Source organism: Neltuma alba, unplaced genomic scaffold (assembly GCF_004799145.2).
Source record: "Neltuma alba isolate B1F8T4 unplaced genomic scaffold, ASM479914v2 tig00005557_pilon, whole genome shotgun sequence".
Lineage (NCBI taxonomy): Eukaryota > Viridiplantae > Streptophyta > Magnoliopsida > Fabales > Fabaceae > Neltuma > Neltuma alba.
This window is the reverse complement of record NW_021634157.1, coordinates 29,536-51,277: the sequence shown is the minus strand read 5'-3', so window position 1 is coordinate 51,277 and position 21,742 is coordinate 29,536. Positions and strand designations below refer to the sequence as shown.

The 21,742-nt window shown below is 35.5% G+C and overlaps 3 protein-coding genes across 4 annotated transcripts; 1 reads left to right on the top strand and 2 right to left on the bottom strand.

Annotated features, from left to right (window-relative positions):
- Positions 1-2,179: 2,179 nt before the first annotated feature.
- LOC114748010 (F-box/LRR-repeat protein 17-like) lies at positions 2,180-6,761 on the bottom strand. Its single transcript, XM_028936367.1, has 11 exons — positions 6,106-6,761; positions 5,676-5,777; positions 5,168-5,312; positions 4,856-5,040; positions 4,045-4,149; positions 3,771-3,868; positions 3,464-3,681; positions 3,316-3,382; positions 3,126-3,211; positions 2,823-2,921; positions 2,180-2,447 (listed from the first exon to the last, which is right to left on the bottom strand). The coding sequence occupies exons 1-11, from the start codon at positions 6,723-6,725 to the stop codon at positions 2,382-2,384; spliced, it is 1,791 nt and encodes a 596-aa protein (XP_028792200.1). The 5' UTR covers positions 6,726-6,761; the 3' UTR covers positions 2,180-2,381.
- A 4,165-nt stretch (positions 6,762-10,926) lies between these two features.
- On the top strand, positions 10,927-13,977 carry LOC114748013 (U3 small nucleolar RNA-associated protein 18 homolog). The gene is made up of 2 exons (XM_028936372.1): positions 10,927-11,213; positions 12,239-13,977. Exon 2 carries the CDS (start codon positions 12,254-12,256, stop codon positions 13,922-13,924), a length of 1,671 nt encoding a protein of 556 aa, XP_028792205.1. The 5' UTR covers positions 10,927-11,213; positions 12,239-12,253; the 3' UTR covers positions 13,925-13,977.
- A 1,966-nt stretch (positions 13,978-15,943) lies between these two features.
- LOC114748011 (glutathione reductase, chloroplastic-like) lies at positions 15,944-20,536 on the bottom strand. 2 transcript variants are annotated; one of them, XM_028936368.1, is made up of 10 exons: positions 20,151-20,536; positions 19,182-19,407; positions 18,814-19,092; positions 18,558-18,734; positions 18,093-18,146; positions 17,859-18,007; positions 17,267-17,330; positions 17,004-17,174; positions 16,793-16,930; positions 15,944-16,392 (listed from the first exon to the last, which is right to left on the bottom strand). In XM_028936368.1, exons 1-10 carry the CDS (start codon positions 20,534-20,536, stop codon positions 16,351-16,353), a joined length of 1,686 nt encoding a protein of 561 aa, XP_028792201.1. In that variant the 3' UTR covers positions 15,944-16,350. The 2 variants fall into 2 exon arrangements, with proteins under 2 accessions (XP_028792201.1, XP_028792202.1); XM_028936369.1 differs by lacking the exon at positions 15,944-16,392 and having other exon boundaries at positions 16,822-16,908.
- Between the last annotated feature and the right edge of the window lie 1,206 nt (positions 20,537-21,742).

Below are 21,742 nucleotides of genomic sequence, written 5' to 3'. Positions count from 1 at the left end.
TTCCTCTTCATAAAACCCACCCAAACAAAATTAAGCATTATGTTAATGTTGGTACGATGCAACATAATCTTTTATTATTAAATATTTAAAGTATCAAATAGTCTAACAATTAATAATTTTAAATTTTTTATATGGTAAGTGAGTGTAATTTAAAAATAAATTTATGAAAATGGGTCTGTATTATGTTATATTCAGTAACTATGTTACAAATAAAATTAGATACCAAATGCTTCTAAATTCGTGTGACATTTTTTATTTTAACAATCTAAAGGGATTAATACAACTCGTTATTAAGAATTTTTTTTCATCAACTGAACATCTATCGAAATAAAAAATTATTGAAAAACGACAAAATTTGAACAATTTTAAAGCCCAAGCATGAAAGAATCGAATTTGCATCCGAGAGAGGGAGAGGAGAGGGAACGCTGAGTAGAGTATTGAGAAAAAGAAAATTTTTAATAAGCTTAATTTAAAGAATTGAAGTAAGATTAAAGGCTTTTAATTAAATTTTAGGATTAATATGATTTTTAGTCTGTTAAATTTGTCTTTATTTTAATTTTAGTTCATCAAGTTTCAAATTATAAATTTTAATTACTCAAGAAGCAAAATAATCTAAGTTTTTAACTGATTATAAAGACTAATATTTTAAATGAAAAAAAAATTTAAGAGATCAAAATCTATGATTTGAAACTTAAGAAATCAAAACCAAAATAAGAATAAATTTAAAAAATCGAAGTTTATATTAATCCTAAATTTTATTATTCTTTTATCTTACATATTTTTTAATTAAAATTTTAAAACCCTATTTTTCTAATTTTTTAAATTAAACTCATTAAAAATTTTCCTTCCCTTTGTTTTCCTCATACCAAACATAAGGTAGAGGATAGAAGAGACGAGGGAAGGATGAGAGAGAGGAGAGAAGAGAGATAGAGTAGGGTAGGGATTCCATAGAGTGAGAGAGAAGAGGGTAAGGGAAAAAAACTCGGTAGAGAACAAAATGGTCTTTAAGTTTTGAAAATGAGGGCAAAACTATCATAAGAAATAAACTTCCAAAAAAAGAAAGAAACAGATAAAAGAAAAGAAAAAGAGGCATTCATAGAATTGGAAGAAAGAGGCTTCCATGAAATTCGATGGAATCTTGTTTCCAATAGAGTCAAGATTTTTAGCACAAATGGTATTTCATGACTTCCCATTTCCATTTTCATTTCCAGAGTTATAATTCTTTCATACTAAAAGAGATTTCTCGAATCAGTGCAAACTGAAATTGGTACACATAAACCTGTGAATCAAAGTCATAAAGGAATTATCACTGAATGGTCCCTCATTTTGTGTGGCATTTATGGGTGGAATTTGGTGATGGCTAGGTGTTGGGCTGTTGATAGAAGTAGCCGTGGCAATCCCTTGTGTCAAGATCATTATCCTTTAATTTTGACGATATATTAAATGCAAAAGCAACAGCAACCTAAATTTCATTTAACCAGCATACATAAATGACATTGTTTTGAATGTTTGTTATGTTACCCGTAGAACAAGAAAATTAATATTGTGGTCGAGAGAATGTTGCTGAATAAATAGATATTGCGTGGAATGACAAGAAATGACACCCAATGAAAGCAATTGCAACCACTTAAATGAACTGAAAGGCACAGTGAAGGCAATACATAGTTAACAGTCTAAAATTAGCTAATTGAACAACTCTAGCTTGGCAAGCCCTTTAACAAGTTGTGCTGTAGTGTTTAATTATTAAACTTCAGATGCTAAAGATGATCACAGCTAGGAACAGGATTACACAGATGAATAACTGAAATCACATACCTGATAACTTTAAAACTAGTAATTGATTATAAGGCTCTTGTGTTGATAGGCGAGTCTTGATAGTTCATTAGACTGCATATTTTAGGTACTATTGTATAATTGTATGATTAATGTTGTGCCTTGTGATACCTTATATTTGCACAGTAGGACAAATATTAACTACGAACACCAGACATTATAAAGCATTGTCTATATTGTCAACGGAACACTGGCATATTTCATCAAATACAGTGTCCAAGACTGTAAACTTGTTGCAATATAATTTTACTGCAGCAAAACTCGATCCAAATTCAACTTGTTGCAATATAACTTATTGACTTGGAACAACTTGAAAAGAAAAGAGATGAGATCTTATTACAAAAAAATTGAGACAATCATCCGACGTCCATGTAACTCAGCAATTATGATGCTCAACATGTTTAACATAAAATGAGCAATGCTAAGGGAACAATTTCATACCCTAACCGGAAAAGACTGAGTATGATATGACCTGATCCGCGCCTATGGGATACAGCCTTTGGAGTTTAAAATACAACAAACAAGATATTGAACATGTATCAGCAAAATCAGTCGACATGGACATTGCAGAGCCTTTTCTCAGCCCTCCTCCTCTTTTTCCCGTCATGAGGCAACTGTAAAAAGAAATAAATTATCTGGTGAGTTTCAAGTTCAACAGAACATCTGCGTCTAAAGATGAGCAAGTCACGGAATTGGCTACAAGCAAAATATAGATACTTTGAAATCCATTTTGTGGGCGTGAGGGGGAATGAGAAAATATGAACAAGATACGCAAAAGATTTGGCGCCCCGTTATAGCATTATGCGGCACCTTCTTGTACAATACACTATACTATTAAGCCTAAGATAGCACGCAAACAGTTAATAGCCTACCTCAATTGTATGTACGGTATTGAATGCTGCATGCTAATGTTAATTTCAACTTCTAAGGAATCAATCAAAAGTACACTAAATCATGATCAGTGATGTTTTCTTTTTTTCCAGCTTTACCTCACTACTGAGAAAATGCGGGACCCTAACTCTTTTGGAGCCATCAGGTAGACGTTTACAAGGTGATAGGTTTTCCATAGCGGTAAAAGCATTGCAGACCTGCAAACAAAATGAAGACCATTTGGTTAAATAAATTTAGTTTGCAGTCACGCAGAATTGCAAACCTTAGGCCTAAGCATATATTGAGATTTCGTACAGACTTCATAGCAAGTTCATCAGATTCAAATTGCCCAATGAAGCTCCACCTTAGAGAGAAACAAGGAGAATACTGCAGAACAAAAATCACCGGACATGCTTTCTCACCTGACTTTGAATAGCCCCAATTAGCATGTCCTGACAACCTGATGCATGTACGTTTTCTAGACTAGGGCACTGAAGCAACAATCTCTCTGAACGATTATGACAAAATTATCAGAATTAAATGAAAACCAAGAAAAGTTGAATTTAATATGCGACCAATATTTGTTTAAGAACAGGGACATTAAGTCACTACCTGGATGCAAATTTTTACACGAATTTAGGTTCAGATCATTGAGCTGTGGACAGTTTAAGTATAGAGCCTGCACATTATTTCGGGATAAAGTTTAACGTTAAGAAGCTCGAGAAAGAATATGCAGCTTCTTCAGAATAGTAAAACTCACATCTAAGCCAGAACAGCCCCATAAACTTAGTTTCTTCAATCGGTTATGTTTGATAATTAACTTCTGATTCACAAGGTGAAGATTAGAATTGGATGTCTCCAGTGATTTGCAGTTGTTTTCATCAGCAGTTTGATTTTCCGAATTAGGATCACATATGGTCATGCCACAGTCCATAAGTTCAAGAACCGGCAATTGAGCTGAAGCAAATTGAATGCCACCTAAAACATAAAGACAGCAGGTTAGCGGGTGGAAACTTGAGCAAGCTTTGCAGATTGTGAGGCAATATAGGACATAAAAGGACATTTACTTGAGGTTACGTTAGGGCAAAGAGCAAGGAGAAGCCTTGACAATGTTTCAGGGAAGGCGTTACAGATTATCCCAATTCCACTGTCACTGATGCTTGATCTGTGATAAAAGCAAATGAATAAACATAATCGAAACATATTTGCTCATATTTGACTTTTGTTTATAATTGTGCACTATGCTGAGTTGCTACATGTATTAGTTGCCTTCAAATTGAAAGCATCTTCTAAAATCCCAAAAAGGAAAAAAGGACAATCAGAATAAGGACATAAACTTACCCACTGAGATCAAGCAATTCTAGATTTGGATAGCTGGAAGCAATCGCAGCAACAGATGCATCAGTAACTTCAAATCCAAGAACTAGAGAAAGCATTCGCAGCCCTCTGAATGACGAAATATGTAAACAATCATCACAAGGCTTATTAAAGCATGTGGGTGCTAGGTAATTAACTTTTAACTAGCTCAGAACATGCAAAATAAAAGGCATATAAACAGTGCTATAGTTTAACAGTAGAAAGCTAGCTCTATAACCTATTAGTTGCATAATCATTTATGGGCTACAATCGAGCACTGTGTTGAAAGTTGGAGACCAGGAATGATAAGAATCAAATCCATTCAAACCTTATGATACCAAGTACTTTACATCATAAAATTTAAAAGTATAAACAAATTATAAACCAACAATCAGAGGCATAGAAACGCCATAAGATTCAAAGAGTTCACGTAATTTAAAAGCCTCGAGCATAAACCCGACTACAAATTGGTTGTCCATGCGCTTAATAAGATGTCGTAAATTGTACCTTACATCAAACTGACTTTTTTGTCATGAGAATTTATTTTGATTTTTATGCACTATATATCTTATTCGCAATGTAATAACTGTTATTGTCTTTACCTGAAAATTTTAGTCACGTGACTAAAGGTGCTAGCACATGTATTATTGTCTAAGCATATTAAAAGGAACACACAGCAGGCTATCTAGAAAATCAAGGCACTATGGATAACGCAGTTCAATGAAGTTTACCTAACTTGATATTGAATATTGTAATTGAAAAAAACAGGGTCAGAAAGCGAAACACTTTGACAGACCTCAACTGAGCAGCCGTTAGAGCAAGCACAGCAGCATTAGAAAGCCGCATTGAAGCTATATGTATGTTTTGCAACCTGGGGCAAGTTCGTCCCAAATTTTCAACCATAGTAGTGATATCGGTAGCTTCATTTTCTTGTCGAGAAAATTCCAATGATATCTCTCTCAGCTGGGGACAGTTAAATACCTAACAGTTCAATGTTACTGTTAGTAATCAGAGAATAGCTTATCCCAAAGATAAGAAACGAGAAAATTTTATGTGTGGAGAATGATCACACCCAGAAAAAAGTAAGTTAGACAGGAAAGTTAATCACCATCTTAGAAAGAGAATGGAGATCCGATAGCCAAAGTGTTGAAAGACTAGAGGAACAGAGAACAAAACCCCCCAGATTATGACAACCTTCCATCTTGAGGCATTTCAGGCTTCGTTTATCAGCAACAAATCGACTTAATTCATCCCTGAATTTTTGAATTTGAAACATAGGGTTATACGATCAGAACACCCAACATAGTTTATATATTGTGAACTTTCATCAAGAAAAGGAATAGAAATTAAGTTCAGGAATTTTACAATGTAATGCGAATAACATTTACATTGGCATTGTGGATATATGCAGCAATGAGACTTAGGTAACTTAAGTTACATTCTAACTAAACTTCACTCGCTGCAATTTTTTGCAATTTTTTACTTTCAAGTTAAACTGTGTGAGTGTAGACCACAGCGCTTGAGAATGGGAAAGCTTGTTTCACATTCAACACAAGAAATTTGTACCTTAACCAAAAACATATAAACAATAGTACAAACTATAACACGAATAATACCCATTGATCCGATTGATTGCAGTATTAGATGTCGATATCTCCATGGACTCCAGATTAGGGCATGAGAATGCAATGCAGGCCAGCATGGTTGAATCCAAATCGCTGCAACATCAAAGAAATAAATCTAGAATTAGGACATAAAGAACTGGTGATGGCCATGGGTTTTCTCAAGATTGCACTGCTAGTATTCATTCTCAATTTAAGTCACGATTATTTTCCCCATTCACAAAGCCAGGTCTCATTAGATCAATGTTCGCTTTCCCACCTTATGTTTTTCGGTTAGCATCTTTGTGCGATATCCGATCACTAACTTCAGGTAAGTTTTCAATATCAGATTACGTTGCTTGTGTCTCATTTTATTAAATTAATCGATTCGGAAGTGCAGTTCTGCAGATCTGGACGAGTCCGGTGAATGGAACAAAATGTACACCTTTCCATTTTAAGAGAGAGCTTCACGACCCCCGGACACTTCTGCAGCATCGATGCAACAAATCCCAGCTGAACGCCTGCTGGAACCCTGAGTTTAAGCTCTTCCGCTGCCCTCCACAGCCTTCTCGTCATATCCCTCCATCCCCTGCATACCCTCGCCGCTGACAACAGTCCCGTCGGCGGCAGCCTCTTCAACACTTCCCACAAAAGGTTTACCGGCAACCCGGACGAATCTAGATCCGGCTCTGGGTCAATAAACAGATCTAGATCCTCTCCGTCGGACAACTCCGACGGATCAAATCCGTTGGTATGGTCATCGACGTCCTCGAATGATAACGCGCGACGGAGGCGGGAGTAAGGCTGCCGTGGCGGCGGCTCACGAGCTGCGCTGACAGATGAAGGGCCGGAAATGGCAGGAAAACTCGATACCGATGCATCAGCAGGAGTGGTAGCAGGAGCAGATGTGGGCGTTGTTAGATGGCAGACATGGCCCTTCTTCGGAAGACCGCAGCGCCCACAGTTATAACTGCCGCGCTTTTTACCCCGTTTGGCGTCAGAAATGACGCTGCCGGCGCCACCGGGGGTGGCGGCGATATGGGATTGAGGGTGGTAGTGCTGCATAGAGAAAATTGGGAGTGTCTGAAGAAGTTGAGGGGGGGAGGGGAAGAAAATGGAGCCACCGATAGAGTAAAAATAGAGAGACGGGGCGGGAGAGTTGGCGCCATTTTCATGGCTTTTCTGCCTTGCGCCTTTTTTTAATTTTGGTTTGGAGCCGCTCCAGTTTTTGAAAAAATATTTTTTAAAAAAATACACTCAATTGCCAGATAACTGATTTAGCGTCAAGACGACGCATTAAAGTGGGAAAAAAAAAACCGTAGCACGATCAAAACTGAAAACCCAAGTACTGTGAATGTGATTTTTGTGAAATCAATTCGGATCAGATAATGAGAGATTCGAAAACCAAAAAAAACTACTTTTGTGGAATCCATATATTAAAGTTGTATTAAATATGTCCCTTTTTTTTTATTTCAGGCATTGGTTAATCAATCTTTGTTTTTTGCCAACGATTGATCCATCAAAACAGGTGAGGTTCGATTCATGTATGGTATTAAGTCCAAATATAGAAAAATAAACTTAGATGGGTATCAAAATTAAACTGTGTGTGTGTGTATCGCCTTGAATGGTTAAATATATGCTGTATACTACAAGAGCGGGCTTCTACGCATGTGTGGGAAATAAACTGAATTATATGATTTTAATTTATATTCTAATATGTGCGTGTGTGTACCCACCCGATTTTGGTGTGTGTATATATACGCAAAACTTTTCTTCGTCCCGTCACCTTCAAATAAACAGCAAATGAGATGGTAAAAAGGACAACGAATGAAAATGAAGCTGATTATCGACGATACCAGGACAGATTTACTCGGGAAAAAAAAAACTAACGGATCTTAATGTATTCATTCATGTTTTAGATCAATTGGTTTTTATTTCCAACGTTCGACGGCAGCAAGATCGTCTTTTTGTTTCTTTTTATCAGTAAATTAGTGTTATTAATGAGTTGATCAGACTAATTCTCCAAGACATATGAAACTCTAGAATGGTCTTGAAATAGCACTTCATTCCGTAATATAATTCAGTTGACAAAATTTTCTAGTTTTATTTTTATTAAAATTTTTGCGCATTTACAAATTATTCTCATATTTCTTTTTTTCTTTAATAAGAATTATACAAGGACAGGATTAAAAAAATAAGTATGAAATATATTACAAATAATTTATATTTAAAAATAAAAAATTTTTATAGGTGCTTTTTATTTAGAACTGAGGCCTCCTGATTTTGACCCAACGGTCAAGTGAGGCAGACAAGGCGCAAAGGACAAACACTTGGCAGCAACGAGGTGTTAACGAGATCAGCCCAATATAAAATCAAACACTGATGTTCCCCAGAATCCAATGCCCCATAACTAAATTAAATAATCCTAATATTACAACGGTCCATATTACGTATTTCTCTCTGTTCTGCTGTAAACCTGGAATCAATGTGAATGCATCTGATTACAAGCCTTGGTTTTAAAAATCCCCCTCGTCCCAAATTTAAAAAATAAAATAATCAAGGGAAGTTGTAGAGTTGTGATTTTTCATTTTTAACGAAAAAGGGAAGCCTGTGGTTAATCTTTGAGGAGCCATTAGGCTTAGGCATGAGCCAACATATGCCACGACTCGTGCCTGTGCCGAAAGTTGAGAGTACAATGGCTTAGCAACTGGTTCATTTCTTAAAAGTAATTTCATGGAGTTCAAGATAAATATATTTAAAAAAAAATTTTGTCTCAATTTATATAAAATACATTTTTAATTAACGCCACCTTAATTTTGATAGTGGCATGTGACATAATTAGGGCCCCTCCGCTACATGTTGTACGTATTGATCGTTTATGTATTTCTCTCTCTCTGTTTTTTTTTTACCATAGATCGTTTATGTCTTTCTCAATATCCTGTGATTAAATATTTTTTAATGACGCCATATATCATAAAAAAATTTTGTTTTGGTTCTAGTGTCTAAAATAAGATTTTTTTTTATTTTGGTTTCTAAAATTTAAAATAAGTGGTTTTGGTCGTTAGAATTTAACCTTATTTTTATTTTCATCGTTGTTTCAATGACAACAAATCTTAAGCCATATCAAAACGAAATTAAATTTTAAAAACCAACACAACTAGCTAAAATTATGGAAATCAAAATCATTAATTCTAAATTTCGGGAACCAGAATCAGAATGAGGTCAAATTTTACGGTGGATTAACCTTTTTAAAAATTCACAAAAGTGGTCCTAGATGTTTTTTTAAGAATATTTGTTTTTGGGTAATATAATACAAATAATTTATTATTCGGTAGTTTTCAGATTTTATGACATTCTCATGCATCTTCAATAAAAAATTATCTAATACGTGGTTACTACGTGTCCATGTATCTCTGCGTATTTCTCAACGTATTTTCTCGTTCATCGCATCTAATTATCTTCACAGACTATTTAGATTAGTTCCTCGAGATAATCATCAGAAATATAACTTCATAGTTTTTTTTTTGTTTTTTTCGAAGTTTAAATAGACATTATACTTTTTTCGATATGCAAGGGTTTATGTGACTCGAGTTTTAAGAATTTACTAAGGTTATGATATGTCTTCAGGCCAGGCTCAAAGAATACTCACTCATCAACAATGCTTTCATATCAATCAATTGAAGATTTTACAGGTTATGAGCAAATTTTTTTTATCAAATCAACTAATTTTATTGGCAAACTAAACATGATAGTTTTTTTGAACGTGTTTTTGAAAATTATTACTGAGTATTTTTTTAATCAGAATGTTCAAACCAGAGTATAACTTATATTTTATAGGGTGCATATGCATGCATTTTGTATTGCTCTTCCGTGCAAATGTAAAATTCCTTATGTAAAGAAAAAAAATAGTTAGATTAAGTTTTTTATGTTTATTATGTTATGTTATTCAATTATACATGGTCATACGTTTTAGTTTTTTTTTTTGTTCATGTAAACTACAGAATCTGATAAAATAGACATAACAGACTTAGCCTAAATAGTATATACACATATGTATATGTGTATTGTGAGGGTTCGAATTATTGATCTCAGCTGCTTACATCTTATTCTGTTATTACTGAGACCACATTTCATATTTTAATATATGCCAGCAATAAACTCGTATTTCATCCCTCGACAATAAAAAATGTCAATATTATTGTCTATTATTCTGTTTTTTCTTTTAACCAGCGTCTATTATTCGGTTTCATCTGTCATACCAAGAGATTTTAGTATTACATGACAGAGTTTTGGGTTGCTAGATTTCCTCGTTTTAAAATAAACCAGTCTGACACTGATATTTTTGTGAATACATCGAGGGGGAAAAAAGAAAATACCACTGTGTGTTTTTTGTTTTTGCCCAAAGACTGTGTTCTAAAAGATAAAAGGAGAATGATAGAAAAAGAAATTATAAATTATAAATCCCAAATCAAATTTGGTAACATAATTTTATTTAGTACTCCTTCCGTTCCTTATTATAAGAGACATTTGATACTTATGGCATGTTCCTATATATAAGAGACACTTACAAGTTGTCTCTACTTTTTTGTGTTAATTTACTATTTTACCCATATTTATTATCTCCAACTCACACTCTCTCTCCTTCTCACTTCTCTTTCTTTTAATAATTTAATTGTTCTCTCCCATGCTCTCTCTTCTTATTAATGAGGGCATTTTTGAAAAAAAAATTATACTTTTTACACATTAATTGTTTTTAACTAATTTTAACTGTTTTTTTCATCAACGTACTTCGGTTATTTGTCTCTTATAATAAGGAACGGAAGGAGTATTAATAAGTCTGAATTTATACAATAAATTTTTGTTGACATTCCTTATTTGATATTTACAAATTCCATTTTTTGTTATTATCCCAAGAATAAAAGGATTACATGATCTTTACCTACTAAATTTACTCCCATTTTAATTTTAGTTCCTCAAATTTTAAATAATAACTATCGATTTCTTAAAAAATAAAATACTCAAAATATTTATTAAATTATAAGAATCAATATTTTAAATTACAAAATTTTAAAAATCAAAATTTAAAATTTGTTTCGGGCGTTTGCCTCACTACTTACCAAAAAAACAGGATTTTGTCATCTTCACCTTTCAGTGGCAATTCCGTAAATAGCATCAGACCAAAAGCAACCCTCGCCCAATTGGACTTGGAAATAACTTTTTCTTTTTTTTTTTTTGGAGAAAAAAAGAAAGAAACAACCCTAGCCCGTCCATCGACTCTTCCCTCGTCAATCCTCATCCTTCTTCTTCGGGCATTTTCCGCAAACCAGTCGCGAGCCGCAACGTGCAGGTCTGCTTCGTCAGAAGTCCCAGTTGGGCGAGAATAATAGTAATAAACAAAACTCCCTCAAAACCTTAGTTAAAACCCTAGTCTCCAAATCGGCCAGACCTGCCTTCATCCCCGTCTTTCTTCGTTCCCCTTTTCACCCTCCGTTGTGCTCTGTTTTTGGTAATATTTGGACATTTCAGCATCGTTCCTCGGGGTATATTGAGCAGGTCAGCTTTGTTCTTTTTCTTTCTACGGCTCTGCTTCATCGTCCTCATCGTTCTTTTTCGCGCCTCGTTTAAAGTGAAGGAATGTGTTTTAAAACATACTGTGTGTTCTATTTTTGGTGTTAAATTGGAACACTAATGGTTTCTTTCAAGAAAAATTAATCATATCATTGACAAAAGTGAAAGAGGGAATGCAAGTATGCTGGCACTCTTCATCACGAGTGCAAAGTAGTCTCTAACATGTTCCAAGGTTTATTATAAGCTGAAGAATGATTTGTGCATTTGCATTCAATGCTATATTTTCCCATGATTGTATGCAATCGAACTGAATGTTTTATTAAGCCTGTACCACCCTTTTTCCCCTCCCATGTATGTTGCTAAATGGTTTTGTCTTAGAAATGATTATATGTTCAATTGAAATATTTTATTCGGTGACTTCAATCTTGTATTTTAGAATATTCTTGCCTGGTGCTGTGCTTTTTTTTGCTTTGGGAAAACTATTCTTGAGTTACTATAGTTTCCTCCTTCGAGTTTTAATTAGTTTTAATTTGGCGTGTTTGTGTGTGTGTGTTTTTTTTTCCGTATTAAATCTTTTAATTTTACTCTTTTAACACCATTAATCCTTATAACTTTGCTCTATTAGCATTATTAGACCATGTATAAAAACTAGTTGAGATGATTTAATATCGGGAGAAAAGCTCACTGGTACCAAATTAAAAATCGAAGGAGCTATATGTACCTTAAAGATGTTTTTCCGTTGTGCTTTTGTTTCCTAGGTCAATGTCTGTTGAACGTTAATTTTCTTAAGCTCTGTCCTTGCCTTTGTTGAAGGGGGGGAAAAAAGAATACTCTTATGTGGCTCAAAAGCTTTAGCCCTCTCTGTGATCTCGTAGAAGTTTATCACGAGTCTAAATCAAACTGGAGTGATTCAGCTGTTTCAATTCGTCTAATATCATATATATTGTTTATTTTTAAATTTCACAATGTCAACTTTACTACTGAATTTTTGCACTTTGTTTATTCCACAGCCTGGTTTGTAAAATATGAGTTTAATATCTCAAAATGTTGACCTAAAAAATGAGGTCAAGAAGACCAAAAGAGGGGAGACCGGTGAACTTACTTATCTGGAAGAAGATGGAGGTGTAAAAGAATCTGAGACTGATATGTTGAAAATGAAAAAGAGAAAGAAAGAGAGCAAGAAGGAGCAGCTGCAAATGGAACAAGCGAAGGAAATGAAAACGCTAGAGAATTTTTTATTTGGATCTCTCTATGCCCCTATCGAGTTCGGAAAGGGAGATGACAGTCTGCAAACTAAGGCTTCCGATTCATTCTTCACTGACCGTTCTGCAAATAGTGTGCTATCTGCTTATGAAGATGCAGATTATTTAGAGGAAAGTGATGATGATAGGGACCCTTCACAAAGAAAACCAGCTTGGGTAGATGAAGAGGAGGAATTAACTGCTGTAAACATAGCCAAAGTAAATAGATTAAGAAAACTGAGAAAGGAAGAGGGTGAGAGCTTGATTACCGGTTCTGATTATGTGTCAAGATTGAGGGCACAACATGCAAAACTCAACCCTGGAACCGACTGGGCAAAGCTTGGTTCAAGGTCAGAAGTAGATAAATCTTCTGATGATGAATCAACAGATGAAGAAAATGAGGTTGTTATGAGTCAGGGTTACAAGGATGTTGATGATATCCTTAGAACAAGTGAAGACCTGGTTGTGAAGAGCAGGTCAAAGTTGTTGCCAGGACATTTGGAGTACTCAAGGCTCATGGATGCAAATATACACGATCTCTCTAATCGTCCCATTAATTCAGTTCAGTTCCATAGAAATGCCCAGCTGCTTCTTGCTGCAGGACTGGATCAGAGGGTTAGATTTTTTCAGATTGATGGCAAGCGCAATACTAAAATTCAAAGTATCTTCCTTGAAGATTGCCCAATTCATAAGGCGTCCTTCTTGCCTGATGGATCTCAGGTTATTTTATCTGGCAGAAGGAAGTTTTTTTACAGTTTTGATTTAGTTAAGGCTGAAGTCGACAAAATCGGCCCTCTGGTTGGTAGGGAGGAAAAGAGCTTGGAAGCTTTTGAGGTGTCCCCAGATTCTCGTATGATAGCCTTTCTGGGTAACGAAGGCTATATTTTGTTGGTTTCAACTAAAACGAAGGAATTAATTGGTACTCTAAAGATGAATGGAACGCTTAATGCCTTAACTTTTGCTGAAGATGGACAGCAGTTGTTGAGCACTGGTGGTGATGGCCACATCTACCACTGGGATCTTAGGACAATGACTTGCATGCACAAGGGAATTGATGAAGGTTGCATAAATGGTACAGCTATTTGCACATCGCCTGGAGGGGAACTTCTTGCAACTGGTTCAGGCGTAGGGGTTGTGAATGTTTACAATAGAGAAGAGTTCCTTGGCGGCAAGAGAAAACCCCTGAAGGCTATTGACAATTTGACTACCAAAGTGGATTTCATGAAGTTTAATAACGATTCTCAAATACTAGCAATCTGTTCGAGTATGAAGAACAGCGGTTTAAAGTTGGTACATATCCCATCTTACACAGTATTCTCCAACTGGCCGCCTCCAAATAAGAACCTGAACTATCCTCGTGCTATTGATTTTAGCCCTGGTGGTGGTTTTATGGCTGTGGGAAACACTGGAGGCAGAGTTTTGTTATACAAGTTGCATCACTACCAGCATGCCTGAAGAGAACTTGAAATATTTTTCATCTGAAACGTGTTGTATCAGCATCTGCTGGTGCTGATGGCTAGTGCGTAATCTGTCTTGTTGAGTTTATTCATCAATATCTGCGTTCTTTAGTTTCCAGATTCCAAATGGTAAACCAGAATACAAGTCTTCTGGGCAAAATTTTCTTCGGTTCTGTTGTATTTCGCCATACGCTGGAAACCCGCTGGCTCTGGTGGTTTTACTCGAGAATAGGCCTTGTTGCTTGAGATGTTTATGAAAACTGCAATCGTTTCTAGTTTCTTGGTGCGGATAGTAATGATGACTGAGAAGAGTTTCAGGGAAAATACGGATGAACTGGTTATTACATGTCACTGATGAGTTATACACGCTGTATTTATAACCTAGGATGCGTAGTCTTAATTGCAGTAACGTGTTCACTGTTTTTTTTCATATTAAATCTTGTCGTCTGAAAATTATATCGAGGTCCAACTGATCCGAGTTGGGCCGAGAGCGAGTTTCTCAGCGTTCCATTTTTCCCATTTGCTAGGTTTAGCTGTAAAAATATAGTTGATGAGAATGACTTAAGAGTGTGTTTGGCATTCATAACTCCCAAACCGACTTCTCCACTGAAAAATGATGAAAAAAAGCATCTTTTTGTTTAAATGTCATGTTTGGAGTGACGATAAAAATAAATAAGTTTATGTCTAAAAAGAGTTTTTTTTCCAAAAGCTTCAATTCATTGCTTCTCACTTCTCCACAGCAAGTTTAGATAGGTGGGGCCCATGAGTGAGGGAGAAGAGAGAATGCTTTATGCATGATGTGTTTTTTTTTTAAAAACCTAGCCACTTGTTTGGACCAAAAAAAAAAACCTAGCCACTTGAGGTGGTTCCTAATACTATATCCGCTCTTTAATATAAGATCTTATTTGATTTTTATTTTGATTCTAAATATAAAATTTTAATCTACTTTGTTTTTCATAATTTATGTATTTTTTTGCAAAGTAGTCCTCATAACAATAGTAATTCTAACCAATACACTTGATTAGCAAGAATATTTTAAGAAAAATAACACATTTATTACAAATAAGTAACTTAACTTCTTTCTTTAATCTCTTCAAATTAGTCAACTAGCTCTTATAATTACGACCGGAGGTAGTATTAAAAAAATTATTTTTTGAATAATAAAACCATTTTTTTTTAGAAACAAATGTATTGTTTTTTATTATGTTCTATCATATTTATAAAATCTATGGAAAATTGAGAAAAATGTTGTATTAGAAATTTAATTAGTAAGAAGTAATTGATAAGTTTTTAATTCTTTACTTTTAATAATTTTTTTCCTTACTTCTTAAAAAATAGTCACATTATATATATCTAATATTAGATATGTACTATTTAATAAAATTCATGTCTTTTTAAGTCATTTTACATCCAAATTTATTTTTACATCTATCATCCAAATAAGTTTCAGCTTTTCAAACTGACTTTTTTTCAAAACCAAATCCAAACATAAATCATATTATCTTATCTAACTTTTACTCAATCTAACTTCTGTAAAAGTTAGATTGAAAAAAAATTACTTCTGCTACGACTATCCCAAACACATCCCTAGTGTTTGGGCACCATAAAAAGTGCTTCTTAAAAGTACTTTTTCACCATAAAAACACTTTTAAAACCATAATTTTAATTATACCCAGACACCCCCTTAAGTTCAAAGAAATTGTTTTGGAAAAATTTGATAGCCCGTTTGTTTTAAGCTTAAGAAAGTAAGTAAACATATGATTTGTCCGTTTTAAAAATATTTAATTTCGGTAAAAATTATTTTAAACTTGGTACAATAAGTTATTTGAACTAATTTTTTAAATAATGACTTTCTTAAGTGCATTTTCATGTCCTTTATTATTTAAAGATTTTGCGAGTTGAGTTAAAACAACCATCTTAAAAAGTGCATTGATAATACACGAACGCATGCATACCTGCGTGTAAAACAAGGGATTGATTTACTCTGCCTAGAACCTCATCATGGAACTCAACATGAGGCGTGACTATTGTTTCCTGGACTCCGCTGCATTAGCTCTCTGCATTTCAAATCGTCAAAATTCAACACCAAGAGAAGTTTAAAAATCGCACACGCTCCAAGGCTGAACAAGGCGTACATTCCCGGTTGGGATAGTCACCAACTTCACAAGTTAAATAACAAATGGCATGATGAAACATAAACAGCTCAAAAATTCAATTCGGCTTCTTCCTAGCCTGAACATCGTCCCGCCTAATTACAACGTAAAAATGGACCTCTCCTCTGGGCCCGTAATCCCTTAAATAGCTCCATCGTCGGGGATCATTCCGACCTTCAAACTGAATACAACCAACCCCGCCAATTCAGGTAATGACGATAGGCTCTGCCTGCTTCTGGCATGTATAACAACTGCAGCGGGGTGACTCGACTTAAACCCCAGCCGCAGCTTTTACTCCAGAATCTGTTTTTCCCTGAAATTAATTAAATACAACGGTCAGTCAGGACTTGAATGCATCTACAGGCGGAGACAAAGCAAAGAACAAGACATTTTCACAATCCATTTGCTTACAACTAGCTACAAAAGAGCTTCCATCCTTGTTCTTTCTACTTTAAAATGCATGTTTTACCCACTGTGGAAAGCAGCATATTGAAGATAGGGGGAAAAAAATCATATCTATATATAATCTGTAGCAAGTTAGTGAGGCTTGTTTTTCAAACTCTATATGATAAGCAAGCCCATTATAAATAAATCACATAGAGTTCTTTAAAAGTCCAAAACCCAGTAAGAATGGACGATGTATCCCAGTTTATTGTCCACAATGCAATACCACGTAACTCACAAAATGAGAATCAAACAGAGGCTGGGGACACCTCAGCGGGCTTGCTCTTTCGAATCTTCCTAGTGGTAGTCCTCATTGTGACAAACTCCTCAGCCGCAGTTGGGTGAACACCCACAGTGGCATCGAAGTCTGCCTTGGTCAAGCCAGCTTTAACAGCAACAGCAAATCCCTGGGCACCATTAGATGTGTAACCAAGTGAATTCATAACTCATGTTATAGGCAGCTTAAGCAACTACACGAACCTGCACAATCTCAGGTGAATCTTCTCCACACATATGCAAACCCAAAACTTTATTTGTTTTCGCACAGACTATTAATTTCATAAAAGCTCGGTCGGGTAGCCCCGAGAGAGTAGCTTTAAGTGGCTTGAAATTAGCTGTGAATATGTCAACATTTCCATACTGTTGTACAGCCTGTCAAAAACCTCACAATGTTAAGCATAACATCATTCTGCACGAGTGGTCAAAAGCTCATTAGTCTCATGGAGGGGCGAACATTCTGTTACCTGTTCCTCTGTAAGACCAACTTGTCCAATTGGTGGTTGAGAAAACACAGCAGAAGGAACGGCTCTAAACAAGGGAGAAATGACAATTTAATTAGGAGGCTGCTATCACTGTGGTACGCTAAGGATGATAAAATTTGAGTGACTGGGCTGACATTAGATGGAAAAAGGAAACAGAAGGCTATCACACAAATGTATGCGCTGAAAGATAACAGAAACAGTTGGCGTTGTTAACAATCCATTACAACTCTCATTTCCCCAATTCTATAGAAACATCCAGCACCATTAGGAATTTTCAACTAATGTGTTGAAGAAATTCAAGAGAAAAAGATGGTTCAAAAATATAATTTCTCTGTGGTATAGAAAATACTGCATCGTACAGCGAGAAATCTCAGTAAAGAATGTGGATTGAAATGGAATCTTTCACAAGACCAAATTAGGAGTGAGAAATGGCAAATATAAAGATGATTTCTGTAAGGAAGGAACAAAAACACAAACAGGTCAAAAACTAGAATTCTACAAACTTCAAGTAATAAACTTACAAGGCAATCTGATATTTACTTAAGTTACTTGTTTGGCAAGACGCATGTCATACCTATAATCAGGTTTCGTTGGATTATTCTGAAACAGCGTTTTAGCCAGTGCCATTCCCTCCATCAATGCAACAGGAGTAAGATTCATCCTATCCGTAACATCTCCAACTGCCCAAATGGATGGAACTGATGTTTGAGAGTATTCATCAACCTGGGTGGTCGGGGAGTTTTGCAGAGAAAGAGTTAGGACATAGGGCTAAAACGTATTTGAACAACCAAGGAGAAGGTTAAACTACCTCAATTGCTCCATTTTTAGCTGTTTTCACACCAACAGATTCCAGCCCTAGGTTCTGCAGGAAGTTTCAGTTCAGAGATATACTCACCAGACAAACAAGATAAAATTGTAATTTCACAACTAAAACAACCAGCTGCTCAGGGAAAATGACATTCAGCAACACTAAGACTAATTATTCAAGAAAACCAGGCAGCTAAAGGAATAATCATGGCAAGTACACGTGATCTGAAAAAATTACCCTCCCTTTGAGAAATAGTAAATCTTAAAGGTAACTCCCTTTTTTCTTCTTGTGTGCTGTTCAGATAGAGTTTTTTGAAGATGATCATGGGAAGGCGGAGCTGCTTTTTCAAGCTACTACGTTCCCAGTGAGCCACTCTTTGGTTCAACAATTTAAAGAGCTCTCAGATAAACAGCAAGGAAAATAAAGAGGGAAAAAAAAAGTAAAATACATTATCGAAAGTCTAACCTTGGTATTTGGTGTGCGTCCTGTTGCAAACATAATATGTGAGAAACCTTCCACTGTACCTTTGTTAGTCTTCAAAGACAACGAGCCATCAGCTGACTTGATGATAGCTTGGGGAGTCTCCTCAACATGAAACTCAATTCCTCTTATCGCCATCTGTTCTGAAACAAAATCTCTAACCTGCACGGTTCACAATTTGAATTTGAAGAATTTACACTGTGTGGTGATTGTTTAACACTAATATCATCTGGGTCCTTACCTCTTCATCAAATCCCCGTAAAACTTTTTTCTGCCGTATAAATACATGGACCTCGCTTGCTAAACCATTGAAAATACCAGCAAACTCCAAGGCGATGTAACCACCACCAACAATAGCTATCTTCTCAGGTTTTGAAGGCAAATCAAGGGCAGCATCTGAATCTATTGCATATTCACGCCCAGGGATATCAGGAATGAAGGGACGACCCCCTACCGAAATTATAATGTGTCTGGCTGAATATAGCTTTCCATCAACATCTACTGTGTGAGGATCTACAATCTGTAGGTGAAAAAGCATTAGCACCATGATGAAAAACATTCCTATAATATCCAATCATGTTAGAAAGTCAATTAGTATCATCACATCACCTTTCCACGGCCTTCAATCAGCTTGACATCAGAATTTTTCAAAATATTCTTGTAGATACCAGTAAGACGTTGTAACTCAGCATTTTTATTAGCCATCAGAGTACTCCAGTCATGCTTTGGTTCGCTATCATATTTCCAACCAAATCCATTACTTTCTTCAAATTCATGAGCATATTTTGATGAGTAGACAAGCAACTTCTTTGGCACGCATCCACGTAGTACACAGCTGCATGGAAATGAATAAAGATTAAAACTTCTTGAAACATGCTATTTTATAATCAAAACAAACGAGTTAACCTTGTATGCTGCTGTCATGCAAAAGATTACAACTTCAATTGGAAAAATTATCGAAAGTGCATCCTCCCCACACCAACACCCCCCGCCCCCTTCCAAAAAAAAGGGGAAGAAAAAACCTTGTTTTCCTTCCTGTCAAAACGATCATTTCTTTCTCTTACTTTTTTTTTTTTTTAATAACCCATCTTGTGAGTTGATTTGGTTCAGGCCTGGCAAATAATCACTCCAATCCTGCCATCCCAAATCGAACACCTAGGAGTCATTTAAGTTCTCTCGCAGACCATACAATCAACGCCTTTATTTCACTTACCCGCTCTACAACTTTCTACCTTCTCAATTCCCTAAGGATTTTCTAATGGTGCTAGGCAAGGCTCTGCCGATCACAAAGGGTACTTCACATCAGCTTCAATAGGAATGGGAATCTTTTCCCCCCGGAAAAACTAATGAGTCGAACACTGAAGAATATGTTTTTGCACTGTAAAGCCATTTATATTTTCCAAACTGTATTAGTCCCATAAAACAGAAACTACAAAGTTTCAGCCAACCGAAATCACCGCTAATCGATACTTGACGGCATAACATTAATTGATCGCTTAGTTTCCACGCCAATTCGAAAGCTATACTCAAAACCTAATACTTCGAACTGAACAAGACAGATATCGAGACAGCACTCACGTTCCGCCAACTCCTCCGGTGGTGTCGGACGAGATGGTGGAGAAAGGGAGCTCGCAGATAGCGACTGAAGCGCCGAAATTGGCAGCAAAGCGAGAGGCGCGGACACCTCCACTACCGGCGCCAATAGTGAAAAGGTCGAAGTCGTAGCGGCGGGCAGCGTCGGTTCCATTCTCAGACTGGGAACGAACGGTGAAGGTGCAGCAGCGCTGGTATTGAGAAGGGAAGCGGGCATGGCAGGAGAGAGAGAATAGGGTTTTGGGAAGAGAAACAAAAGAGGAACAGAGTAAATGAGAAAGAGGGGGCTTTTGGCAGAGGAGGGTCTGAAGAGTTGGGGAAGAGAGAGAAGATAGCTTCGGGCTTGTGAGAGAGGAAGCCATTGTTTTCATCTTCTCCCTGCGCAGGTTTGCGTCATTAAACTTTCTGGGGATTATTATTGGTTATTCCCAACAGCTTCGCACAATCCATATAAATTGTTCCCCCTCGTAGTCTAAAATATAAAAAGTTGGAAGGACATTTAATAATAGTTGTTTATTTTTAATCTTTTGTTATGGGAGGAAAATAGGTATCATTGATTTAGGGGGAAAAAATTAGCGTATCATCAAAGTTGCTCCCCAAAAGTATATATAATTATCAATACTTATTAAAATAAATATTCATATATAATCTAAATTGGTGGAAGAAATATATAACAGAATAAGAGGACATACTCCTTCACATATTTATTTTGTATACTGTAAAAACACTTTTAAAACTATAGGTTAATTTTTATCTAAATACCTCCTAAGATATTCATAAAGATACTAGAAGAGAGACAGAGAGAGGGGGAATACCAAACAAGGGCTTGACTTGTAATGCGACCCAAAAAAGGGGAAAACGGGAACAAGACATGGATAAAAACTAATGGCTTGGTATCTATGAAATGATCGAGGGGCAATAAGCACTCTGTTAAAAGAATTTGTAATACTACTGATTCTTGACATAAAAGTTTATTTAATTTCTATTTTGATTCTAAATATAAAAACTCAATTCACATCGTCTCTTATATTTAACCATTTTTTTCTAATGGAGTTCTTATAATAATGACAGTTCTAGTCAATACACTTGATTAATAACAATATTTTAAAAAAGATAATACATATTTATTATAAATAACTAACTTAATTAGTTTTTTAATACACTCAAATTAGTCAACTAATTCTTATATTAAAGATCGGATGTAGTATAAAACTTGGACTACAGTCCAATATTAAAATCGCAAAAATTGCAACAAAAAAATCATGAAAACTATAAAACCGCAAATTAAGGCCCGTTACAATATTTTTTATAGGTTAATAATAGAATTACAAATCACAATACATTTTTAACAACAAATTTATTTACAGTTTCACAATTTTCAGTCTTTTTTTTGCAATTTTCTCATTAAAATTTTTAAAGGTTAAAGTTAGTCTCCGTTGGTGAATTAAAAAGATATGAGTCGAAAGAATTAATTTAAATCTTTTAGCAATAAAATGATGCTTTTAAAAAATGACAATAATTTAAAATTAATATAATTTTTGGTCCGTGAAATTCAAGTTTATTTTAGTTTTGATTTC